Source organism: Leucopleurus acutus (genome assembly GCF_964270905.1).
Source record: "Leucopleurus acutus genome assembly, chromosome: 11".
Classification (NCBI taxonomy): domain Eukaryota; kingdom Metazoa; phylum Chordata; class Mammalia; order Artiodactyla; family Delphinidae; genus Leucopleurus; species Leucopleurus acutus.
In genome coordinates, this window is record NC_139152.1 from 89,236,226 (window position 1) to 89,248,446 (window position 12,221).

General features: G+C 42.3%; 1 protein-coding gene across 1 annotated transcript; it reads left to right on the forward strand.

The window, feature by feature from the left end:
* Window positions 1-9,696: 9,696 nt before the first annotated feature.
* Window positions 9,697-10,410, forward strand: ASCL4 (achaete-scute family bHLH transcription factor 4; the record flags this gene model as incomplete). The annotated part of the gene is made up of 1 exon (XM_082850702.1): window positions 9,697-10,410. The coding sequence occupies one exon, from the start codon at window positions 9,697-9,699 to the stop codon at window positions 10,216-10,218; it is 522 nt and encodes a 173-aa protein (XP_082706828.1). The 3' UTR covers window positions 10,219-10,410.
* Between the last annotated feature and the right edge of the window lie 1,811 nt (window positions 10,411-12,221).

Sequence of the window (12,221 nt, forward strand, 5' to 3'; positions counted from 1 at the left end):
CTACAACAAGTGTTGGTGCAGATACAAAACAACTGGAACCCTCACACTTTGCTGGTGGGAATGCAAAGTGCTGAAGCCATTTTAGAAAACAACTTAGCAATTTTTATACCATATGATTCAGTAATTAACACTTCTAGGTGTTTACCCAAGAGAAAATACAAACATATGTACAAAGACATGTACACAAATGTGCATAGAAGCTTTATTTATAATAACCTCAAACTGGAAATAACCCAAATGTCCATCCACTGGTGAATGAATAAACAAATTAGAGTATATCTACGCAGCGGAATACTATTCAGCAATAAGAAGGAAAAAGCTATTCATAGGTGAATCTCAACAGCATTAAGCTAAGTAAAAGAAACCATACACAAAAGACTACACAATATGTGTATCCATTTATATGAAATTCTAAAAAAGGAAAAACTGTAGTAATAAAAAGCAGGTAAGTGTTGGGAGTTGAGGATGAATGGGAGGAATGAGACTGCCTGCAAAGGGGCATGAGGGGACTTCTAAGGGTGATGTAATTATGTTGATTGTGGGAGTGGGTGTATGACTGCATACATTTGTCAAAATTCATCAAATAGTACATTTGAGATTGATGAGTTTTATTGTATGTCAAAATACCTCGAGTAAACAGTTCTCAGAGCTTTCTGAGATAGATGCTCTTCCGGGGTTATAATCCTCAAATTTGGCTTGAATAAAATTTTCCATTTCTTTCTTTTAAGAAAAAAACACTCAAAAAGTTGCTTTAAAAAGAAAATGATATCAGGGTCATCAAAAATTGAAGCATCCTAACCCCATTCCCCAGACCAGATTAGGTCCACCGTATGTTCTCTCACCATCCTTATCTTCATTGTAATTAATTGTTTAATTTTCTGTCTTGCCAAGTAGATTTTAAGTTTTGGGGACAAGACCCATGTCCATCTTACTTAATGCTATATGACATAGCACAATTTTCAGCATATATTAGGTTCTCAATAAATATTTGTTAAATGAATGAAAGTCAAACCGGCATAAATCAAAGCTATGCTTATTGACTCAAATATCTACTTACTTGGAGACCTACAGTAAAATGGATGCCCACAGTTGTCTAAGGAGCTGATTTAGGGTGACTTACCACTTAGGAGACACCAAGGTGCCACTGAGACAATAAAAACAATAGGAGAATTACTGACCAGTTAGACAAGTAGAAATGAAGAGCATAGCTGCTCTTTCAGAACCCAAGTATTAGAAAGACTGTGGAGCAAAGATGTAGCGTTGCAATCAAAGGTAAACCTTAGAGATAATTGTGTATAAGACAAGCCAGATAGCAAGCATTAATATTTTGCTGGATGGCAAAGACAGAAACAGCAAATTACCTTTTTTTTAAATTTATTTATTTTTTTACTTTTGTCTGCGTTGGGTCTTCGTTGCTGTGCGCGGGCTTTTCTCTGGTTGAGGCGAGCAGGGGCTACTGTTCATTGTGGTGCATGGGCTTCTCATTGCGGTGGCTTCTCTTGTTGCGGAGCATGGGCTCTAGGCGCACGGGCTTCAGTAGTTGTGCCGTACCGGCTTTGCTGCTCCACGGCATATGGGATCTTACCGGACCAGGGCTCGAACCCATGTCCCCTGCATTGGCAGGCGAATTCTTAACCACTGCACCACCAGGGAAACCGCGCAAGTTACCTTTAAACGTTATCTTCTAGCCCTGAAGACAAGGACAGTAATGGGTAAGTTTGGGCCTGGACTGGGCTTCTCAGGATATTTTTCTTTCAATTGACTCTAATTAAGGTTTCAAATCCTACTTCTGATCGCTCATGTAAGGGAGGGTCTGGAAATACGACTTCTTACGTGGGTAAACCTGTTCTTTGGAATTCTTGGGATTCTCATGCATAAGCCTGATTTGCTGTAAATCAGACTTATGATGTACAATCTGATATAATAAACTATAATTATCAAATATAACTCTAACTGACTTATTTCTTTAGTATTTGCAGAAAGGCATGGAAAGGCTAGAGTTGGTTCAACAAATATGTGTTGAGTGCCTACTATTGCTCTAGGCACTGGGGAGATAACAGTGAACTAAACAGGCAAAAGATGCCCAGTCTTTATGGAGCTTACATTACAGTGGAGAAAAATAACAAATAATTAAAATATAAAATATACGCGATAGCAATAAATACCATTAAAAGTATGGCAAGGAATATAGATAGAGCTCAGTGATAGGCGCTGCAATTTTAAACAGGGTAGACAGGGAAGTCATCATCCAAAATGTGACATTTGAAACAAATGAGATGAGGGAGTGACCCATCTGCACATCTGGAAGAGTGTTTCACTCAGAGGGAATGGCAAATGCAAAGGCCCCGAGGCAGGAGAATCCCTGACAGGTTTGAGGAATTGCAAGGAGGCCAGTGACACTAGCACTGGACGGTCTAACATGGGAGCCACTAGTCACGTGTGGTTATTGAGCCCCTGAAATGTCCCTAGTTCAAATTGTGTAATTATTTTAGAGTGATTACATTACTGGCCCCAGTTCTTCACTCCTCTTGTAACCATGCCCTTTACAAGGGGACTTCATAGCTCATCCTGGGAAAAGAAAAAAGTTTTTTCTGCCCCTTAATTCTAAGTTTGCCATGTTAGACATGTACTAGAATTCAGCCTAAATCATTGCCCCTCAGGCTCAAGAACTAAATAAATGCTTATTTTCTTAAGCTACTGAGTCTTGAGGTGGTTTATTGGATGGCAATTTTGAGGCTGCCTTCCTTTTCTTGGATGCCACTGATTTTCTGCTTTGACCTTTGGAAACTGTTACATGGGTATAAAATTAACCACTGGTATTTGGAACATTATTTCTCTTGGGTTAAGTTCCAAGTATTTGGTTTAACTTCTCTAAGGGCTGCAGAATGGCTTGTTTTCTAAATGGAGTGTGTATGGGACTAGAACTGGGATAATCTTGTGTGTTCTATGGACTTCAAAAGCAGAAAACATGTGGTGATAAACTAATTCAATTCCTCAGATTTGAAGAGACTACACGAATTTCAGTAGACGATCACCCAGGCTAAAACTGCTGAAGAAACCCTGACTTTGCTCAGACTGGGCAGTGTGACCCCTCTATTTGAGACTGAGCAGAATCGGAAACTGGGGGGAATGATCTGTGGAGTTTAACCAAAGAAATTTCGATGTTGATACCTTTGAATTTAAACCTATAGGGTAAGGTTATTTAAACTTTGGGTTTTAATTTATCCTTAGCAATTTGATAATGGGTGCTTTTTAAAATCTGAAGTATTGGGGACTTCCCTGGTGGTCCAGTGGTTGAGAATCTGCCTTCCAATGCAGGGGATGTGGGTTCGACCCCTGGTCGGGGAACTAAGATCCCACATGCCACAGGGCAACTAAGCTCACACGCCCTGGAGCCTGTGTGTGCGCACCAGAACTAGACAGAAGCCCGCGCTGCAAAGAAGAGCCCTCACGCTGCAACGAAAGATCCCGCGTGCCACAACAAAGATCCCATGTGCCTCAACTAAGACCGGATGCAGCCAAATAAATAAATAAATGATTTTTAAAAGTCTGAAGTATTATTCTACTGATAATTTATTTGATTGCATAATCTCTGGGCAGCTATATTGAAATGGTTTTCATTAGAGAAAGGAAAAGAATGCGCTTTTGGCCAAGGGACCACCAGGCTTTGAGGTTAATTTAACAAATGTATTGTTCTGATCTACTTTAGAGATTTTAATGGGGCAAAAGCTAAACTGGTGCAACATTAGATGCTTTCCCATAAAAAAGTACAAGGATGCTAGCATTGGACTAGAGATCTTAGGCAATGAAATTCAATAAGAAAAAATAAATGAGTTATACTAGAAAAGAAGAAACAAAATTATTATTACTTGTAGACGATCTGATTACAGTTTAAGAAATTGTAGAAAACGATCTTTAAAAAATAACTATTGGGGGACTTCCCTGGAGGTCCAGTGGATAAGACTCTGTGCTTCCAGGGCAGGGGGCACAGGTTCGACCCCTGGTTGGGGAACTGGGATTCCACATGCTTTGCGGCACGGCCAAAAAAACAAAAAACAAACAAAAACTATTGGCAATTCCCTGGCGGTCCAGTGGTTAGGGCTCCAAGCTCTCACTGCTGAGGACCCAGGTTCGAACCCTGGTCCGAGAACTAGAATTCCACAAGCTGTGTGGTGTGGCCCCCGAAAAACCTATTAGAACTATCTTGAGTGGGGTGTTGTTTCACAAGTGTATACATATATCAAAACTCATTGAATGATGTATTTAATATATGAGAGTTTAACTATATGTAGATTTTCACTCATTTAAAAATCATTAGAACTAGCAAGAGAGATCATGAGATGACTGGATTAAAAATTAACATGAAATAAGTCAATAGCTTTGAAAAAATTCTATTCACAGCAGCAATCACACCTGTAAAACATCCTGAGATAACCATAACAAGAAGCATGTAAGATCTACATGAAGAAACATATGAAACTTTATTAAAGGGCAAAAAGAAGGCCTGAATAAATGAGTTCTACTATGTTCTTATAGGAGAGATTCAATGTTAAAAAAAAAAGTAAATTCTCTCCAAATTAATCTGTATATTTAACACAATCCCAATTAGAATCCCAAAGTTTTCCTCTCTCACGGATATTAAAAGTGCATGTTGGGTTTCCCTGGTGGCACAGTGGTTAAGAATCCTCCTGCCAATGCAGGAGACACGGGTTTGAGCCCTGGTCCGGGAAGATCCCACATGCCGCGGAGCAACTAAGCCCGTGAGCCACAACTACTGAGCCCGCGAGCCACAACTACTGAAGCCCGCGTGCCTAAAGCCCGTGCTCTGTAACAAGAGAAGCCACTGCACTGAGAAGCCGATGCACTGCAACGAAGAGTAGCCCCCGCTCGCCGCAACTAGAGAAAAGCCCGCGCCCAGCACCGAAGACCCAGTGCAGCCCAAAATGAATGAATAAATAAATAACTTTTTTTAAACGTGCACGTTACTTTCCTCTTCTTTTCCAAATTTGGGCATCCTTGCTCAATAGTTCTTTCAGATAAATTGCAAAGTCAGCCATCCATTCTCCAAGCCTTGAATGTGGTACATTTTTCTGATTCACACCAAGATGCCACATAGACAAGGAAAGGCCTTGTAAATGTGTGGTAGGAGAAGGTAGCCTTAAGCAAGAGAGAAAAGACAAAAACCACAAGGGAAGGATTAATGGATCTGACTACATCAAAGCTTTAGATTTCTATTCAATAAAAGACTGCATAGGCAAGGTTAAGATGCAAATAGTGTTTGAGAAGTTCAGAAAAAAAAACCAGTAATAAATTGTACCTAAATATTTGTGGTTCTTTAAATCTTGCTGTAAATTATATTATCTTTAAAATAGAATGTAATGGTGTGGGTAAAGGATTAATAAAACTTTTCCTCTTCTTGCACAACAATTTGACCTTCAGTTAACTTGCTGTTATCTGTTTCTCTGAAACCTAATAAAGATCGAATGTCAGCTATGTTGTTAGGCAGCCTGACTTATATTAAAGCAATTACCTGATTGTTAGATTGCATCTGGGTTGCCACAACTATAGCTGGTGGGGGAGCATAGCTTTGGGCTTTTCTGAGTGTGAAGACTCTAATTGGGCCCGTGGTGAGGTCCCTGGAAGCTATGCCTATGGGGTCTTTACAAGACATACTGGCTCCGGAGGGGTACCAGACATCCAAGTCAGGGCAGCTGCCACACTGGTCTGATGTGAGTGGTCTTGCCTTGCACCTGAGCTGTCACTTGGCCGCAGGTGGGTTAAAGGGGAGCAGCTATGTAGATTTCTGCATAGATTACTGCAAGGACTCCCTGGGAGGTATAACACCTAATTCTGCCCTGCTCAGAGCTATTGTTCCTGACCTAAATCCTTCCAAATGAATCTGATGCTAAATGTGGCCCATGGTAGTCTTAATGAATCTTGAAGTTTAGTTGTGCCTGAGAAGACTCCTGGTGAATGCTGCAAATGGTAATACAAACAGTTTATACTTGGGCTATATAGAAAAGAACTAATTGGATAGAATTGTGTTACAGCATCAATTTGAGATTTATGTAACTACACCTGTGATAAATCTTACTTGGATCACGAGGTAATACATATGTTTCCCTGTTCCCCCATCAGTGGCAGCTGATGCAAATTGCAGGTATGGGGCCAGGGGGTATGCAGCCCTCTGTGCCATGGGTTTAGGATACCAAAATCTACAATGTGATATCAAATACTTCACAAGAAGGGCCAATCTAAGTCTCTTTATCTCACATATTTCAAGCAAGTGATGAGAGACCTGTCTGAGTTTTAGGGGTGGAAGTTTTCCTTGGCCTTAGGATACCTTTAAATCTCCTGAGCCTGGGTGAATCCCATCTGCCCTTTTACAAGCAGATCTAAGTAGGACTACATAACCCTAGTCCCAAACGCTCTTGGCGGTTTTGCCTATCTGTAACTTGATCTAGCCAGTCTTAAGAAAGACATCTTTAAAGTTGGCGAGAACATTTGTCTGGATGAAAACTGACTCGGGAGCGATGGGGAGTCAGAATCTCCTCTTTTGATCTCTTATATAAGAAAGAAGGCAGCCGCTCCCCCCATTCCCCCCCCCCCCCACATACACACTCACGCACATTGTGCGAGTAAAATGATGCTTCTCTCACTGGGATCTCACTGGGAAAACCACTTATTTCCAACGCACGTGCACCTTCAAAAAGTGTAAGAAAGAGTGTCAGCATTCTTTGTGACCATATAGATCATGTAGTAATCCTAACACTACTTGGACCCTCTAAAAAGACCACTATAGGATCAGGGTCCGGCCATTGTTGATTGTGGTATTAGTAGTGGGAAAAAAAAATCCTGTAGATATTTATTCCTCAGAGACAGAATTTAAAAGAAGCCGGAAAACTTGGCTCAAGAACTTTAAATTATAATGATAAATCTGTTTGTTTAGGTCAGACCAGCGTATCATTTGAGTTTTCTGTATATTTTACCTTAGTATTTTAAAGTTTACTAGATCAGAGAAAATCAAAAGTAATATTTGTTCTTTGTAATACTTTAAATAGTAGAAATATCCATAAAGAAAAGTGAACCACTCCCCCATCCCCAATGCCACCTTTTTTTTTTTTTTTTGCGGTTCGCGGGCCTCTCACTGTTGTGGCCTCTCCCGTTGCGGAGCACAGGCTCCGGACGCGCAGGCTCAGCGGCCATGGCTCACGGGCCCAGCCGCTCCGCGGCATGTGGGATCTTCCCGGACCGGGGCACGAACCCGTGTCCCCTGCATCGGCAGGCGGACTCTCAACCACTGCACCACCAGGGAAGCCCCCCAATGCCACCTTTTTTAGGCAACAAATGACAAAAGTTTAGAGTGTGTCTTTCTACTTTTTTCTCTGTGCTCATGTAAAGACATCGTGCAGAATAGTTTGTTTTAAGTTCATGCTGCATACGTTACCCTACAATTTGCTTTTTTTCACTTATCGTGTTATGGACATCTCTGCAAGTTCTTACATATAGATCTAACTCCTTATTTTTAATAAGACAGTATGTTAAAAGGATTAGCCCTTTCCCTATTGATGGACATTCATGCTATTTCCATTTATTCTCTTAATCACTACAAACAATGCTGTAATAAATATTATTGTACATATAAATCCATACTGGTGCATTTATTTTTGCAGGATAAAATTGTAGAGAACTCTGAGTCAAAGGATATGTGATGTGCACTATTAATATTATTTTCCCAAAAGCTTGCAGCAATTTATGCTTCTGCCCTTTCCCCCAATCCTTATTAGCAATCTTTTAAATTTTTGCCAATCTGAGGATGAAAAATGGTATCTTAACTATTCTCTTTTTTGTTCCCCTCCAATCTATTCTGCATTCTGCAGTGATCTTTTAGAAAAACAAATCTTACCACGTCACCTGTCTGCTCAAAACACCTCATTTATTTCCCATCACTCTTAGAGTAATGGCCAACATCTTTGACATGGCCCAAAAGCTCCTTGTGGTCTAATTGTCTGCCTCTCTGGTGGGCTTTTCGCCCAGTAGGGCTTCCTCCTGATAGGTCTCAACTCTACTGAGAAATCAAGATGACATATGTTTGTTTACTGGTACAAGCCTCAGAGGGAGCTACACCTTTTAAAATGTGACTAACTTATGCCTGAAAGGAATAATTGTTTCTATTTTACTTGCCTTGATGGAAGTGTTTTTCCAATTGCTTCAGGCAGATCATCAGAGTAAACAGGGAAGCATAGGACTTGTCAAAAAAACATGTTAGGGCGACACCTTGGCTCCCGAGGAATAGGCAGAAAGTCTGATTGAAAACGTAGGGGGTTTTTGCTTCTCTTGTTTTTAAGTCAGACTTTTAAAGTAGAAGCTGCCTTTAATGTGCTGGTTTGCAGAACAGGAAATCTGATTTTCAGTGTGATAACACATTCTTTGACATTAACCAGTACAGTTGGATTTTTAATGACACTTTCATCTTCAAAGCCCTTCACCAACACGGTGGATTAATTATTCATTTTTTGGTTGTGTGTTAAAAAGACAAATCTTCAAAGCCATCATCCTTTCTCCTCGGAACTGGGGCTCTCCACCTTTCAAATGTTGCTTTCTTACCCCCAAGGGAGAAAATAAATTACACCTTTTTTTTTAAGACAAAAAGAATACAATAGAAATATACTCTTTACACTATGGAAAGCTGATGTCCTTATATCCTGGGTGGGATCCGAAGAGGTCGGGAAGCGGTGCTTAAGCTGTGTTTACAGTAAGCACTGTGAGAAATAACTCTGGCTAAAAGTGTTTGTTACTGCTCAGTCTTTTGATGTGCTCTTAAAAAGTAGCACAAATACATCACGGCCCCCGTGTTCAACATAATAATATGCAGACCCTTATATTTGTTGCTAAAGTATATTTCTTTTCTGTTCTCTTCAAAAAATGTCTACTTGGGTTTTTAAAAGTTTTGGTTTTGGAGAAGAAAACCCTCAAGACTTCCCTGGGGTCCTCCTTAACTTGACACATTTTATAACCACAAGGGAGCAATCTTCCCTTTGATGAGGTCTTCTCTCCACCTCTCCCGAAATGAAAGAGCAAGTGTAAGTTTGCAAACAGCCTAAAAGCTCTTTCCATTAGCCCTGGACGCCGGAAACCACAAAGGGCAGTCAAGTCTTGATTTTCAAGGAGAAAGCCTCTGGTAAACTTTCGCTCAGCCGCCAGGAGATCTGTTGGTTCCTGGGAGGAGCTCTTCTGAAACCTTGACGATTCCTATGTTCATGAAGACACAGAGCGGTGGATTACAGTAATTGAAAAGCTTTGGTGGCTTTGGAAGATTACTATATGTTTGGTGTGCGCTCACATTTCCAGGCTAGGGGACCGCGTAGAGGAACCCCTTTTGTAATCTTTTGAAATAAGATCAGAAGGGAAGACAGGGTTTGAAGTGTGGATTGGGGGGGTCGCCTAAATCTTTGCCTATCACCTCCGCCTGGATCATTATAAAAAGATCGAGGAGTACAATGAACTTAGGGAATCATGCAACGTTTCCGTGAAGCCTGTTCTGGAACCTAGCTTCCGGATCCAGAACCTTCTCCAGAAGCAGACCAGCGGCGGTGCTAGGCAGTCTGAATGGACCAGCATCTCCGCTTTGAAGATTTATTTTCAGTCTTCTGCTGAGAGATTCACCTCTGGGGTGATTGGTTCGCTTTTCGGCGGATGATGGAGAAACGTAAACAGGCCGGACTGCTGACCCTGCCGTACCACCTGCTCCCGGGGCCCATGGGCGTGCCTGGGTCCCTGCCCCGCCTTCCCCTGCGGGACCCCTTCAGGGTCTCCTTGCGTCTGGACGCCGCGTGCTGGGAACGGGAGCGGGGCGGCTGCGCCCCGCGGCGGCCGTACTTGCCCCTGCCGCTGGACGGCGCCTTCGAGCCCGCCTTCCTCCGCAAGCGCAACGAACGCGAGCGGCAGCGGGTGCGCTGCGTGAACGAGGGCTACGCGCGCCTCCGAGCTCACCTGCCCCGCGAGCTGGCGGACAAGCGCCTCAGCAAAGTGGAGACGCTCCGCGCCGCCATCCGTTACATCAAGCACCTCCAGGAGCTGCTGGAGCGCCACGCGCGGAGTCAGGAGGGCGCGGCCGGCGCCGGCCCCTCACTCAGGGCAGAATGCAACAGCGACGGCGAGTCCAAGGCCTCGTCGGCGCCTTCACCCAGCAGCGAGCCCGAGGAGGGGGCCTGTTAGCGAGCGCTGGGCCGGCCCGGACCCCTCCCGCTGCGCCGCGCGCTTTTGGAGTCTGCTCTAAGGTTCCCTCCGGAGGTGGTTTGCATTTGCAATCTGTTTTTTTTTTTTTTTTTTTCTTTTCTCCAGAACTAAATCTTAGGAAAAAGAAATGAGTGCTTTAGGGGAAAAAAAAGATTTTGACATTCTAGTTGTTTCCACCCCCTCCACCCCCCCTATTGGTTATGTGCCTGCAACTGAAAAATGCTTATGAAACTCTTCCTGTACTTCTCAAAGACAAACTGTACCAGACTCTGAACTCCTCAAAGGGCGAAAACAACAAGGATTTGCCACAGTCAGCGGGGTGGGTAAATTAGGGACGTAAATACTGAAACAAATCCAATCTTAACCAAAGAAGAACTTTCCAAAACTAGCTAACTAACTAAATAACAGCCCTTAAGATGAGTGGAAGGTTTTTCCTGCATTCCTTCATTTGGGAATTGATGTGAAATGTAATTGACACCGTGCTTTGGAGGAAGGTGGCCCAAAGCTGACACCTGGGAACACGTTTGCCAGAGCACGCGGCCAGGCCAGCCCGTGCTGTTGACTAAGCGTGTGGATGGCGGTGCTAGAAAGGACATTCCATATTGGAAACATCCTGTTTTATCAAAAGAGTGGTCGTGTGGGAGCTTCATAGCATCTAGCAGATAGTAACGTGTCAGTGGCAATGATCTTTTTTTGGAAGAGAACTCAAGATTTGTATGAAAACTTACTTTTCCTCTCAGGTGTCTTGTGCATTGTGTTTTCATTTTCCTTTTCTTTGCACCCCTCACCTCCACCCCCTTGTTCTCACTCCATCTAACTTTCGGTTAAAGTGACACTGTGGCCTTAAAAAAAAAAAAAAAGGAAACGCTTAGATGGTTGAATGGGAGGGATTGACGTTGGGACATTCTCATACTTTTATTACCTTGAGGGCTTCCAGCTATACTGAAATTGTCTAGTGACTCTAGAAGTCTTTTAAAAATAATTAATTCTGGTCTTTTTTTTCCTGAGAAACAATTATAAATTCAGTAGGTAAGTCAAATGCTTGTTGACATATAAACTTCCTATCTCTAAAGTCTTCTAATATGCTGACTGTTCCTTTCCCTGGAGACAGCTTTGCTCTGGGGGTGAGGGGGCTTGGGGGTGCTGGGAAGAGGACAAAGAGAGAAAACTAACAGTGCTGAGCCCTTTCCAGGTATTATTTCATTAAGTCCCACACTGAGGTAGGTTTTATTACCCCCTTTCTGCAGATGTGTAAACAGAGGGAAGCAAATAAACAATAAACATCTTTTATGTGCCAGAAATTTTGTTGTGTGGTTTTCACATTTTGTCCTGTTTATTCTCATAAATCTGTGAAGTGGGTATTATACATATTTGTAGTTAAAAAAAAAAAAAAAAGGCTGGGAGAGGTTACATGCCTTGCCCAGGTTAGTGTTGCTAGAATTAGGTGAGCTGAGATCCAGTCCTAAGTCTGCCTGACCCTGAAGCCCAGGCTTGCTTTCTACCTGACTGTGCTCTCCCTTGCCCTGTCATTTGCTAGCTAGGTGACCAGCAAATGCTTCTTAACCTCTCTGCAACTCAGGTTCCTCCTCCTCATTCCACTACTTCACAGAAGCATAGGTTACAGACCTTGGTCATCTGCAAGCTACAATCCAATGATTAAGTTAGTAGTGTTAGCGTTAGTGTTTGGAGGAAGTACTATTCATTAGCTATACGGAGAGTAAGCCTGGTTAAAAATGATGTCTAGATGGAGTGAGTGTGATTTCTTCAGTGTTCAGAAGGATGGAGTAAACCACACTTTATTAGGGTTCTGTCTTCTATTGTAAGGTTCTAGGGGACATGACTGATGGAATGCTGAATCCATGTTGAAATGCATTACTACTAATATTTATGATGATGAATTATTATGGGATTCTATTGTTTCTTACTGCTCAGATAAATGCTGTGCAATGATTTACTACCAAACTACTTTTTCTTTAGAAGCA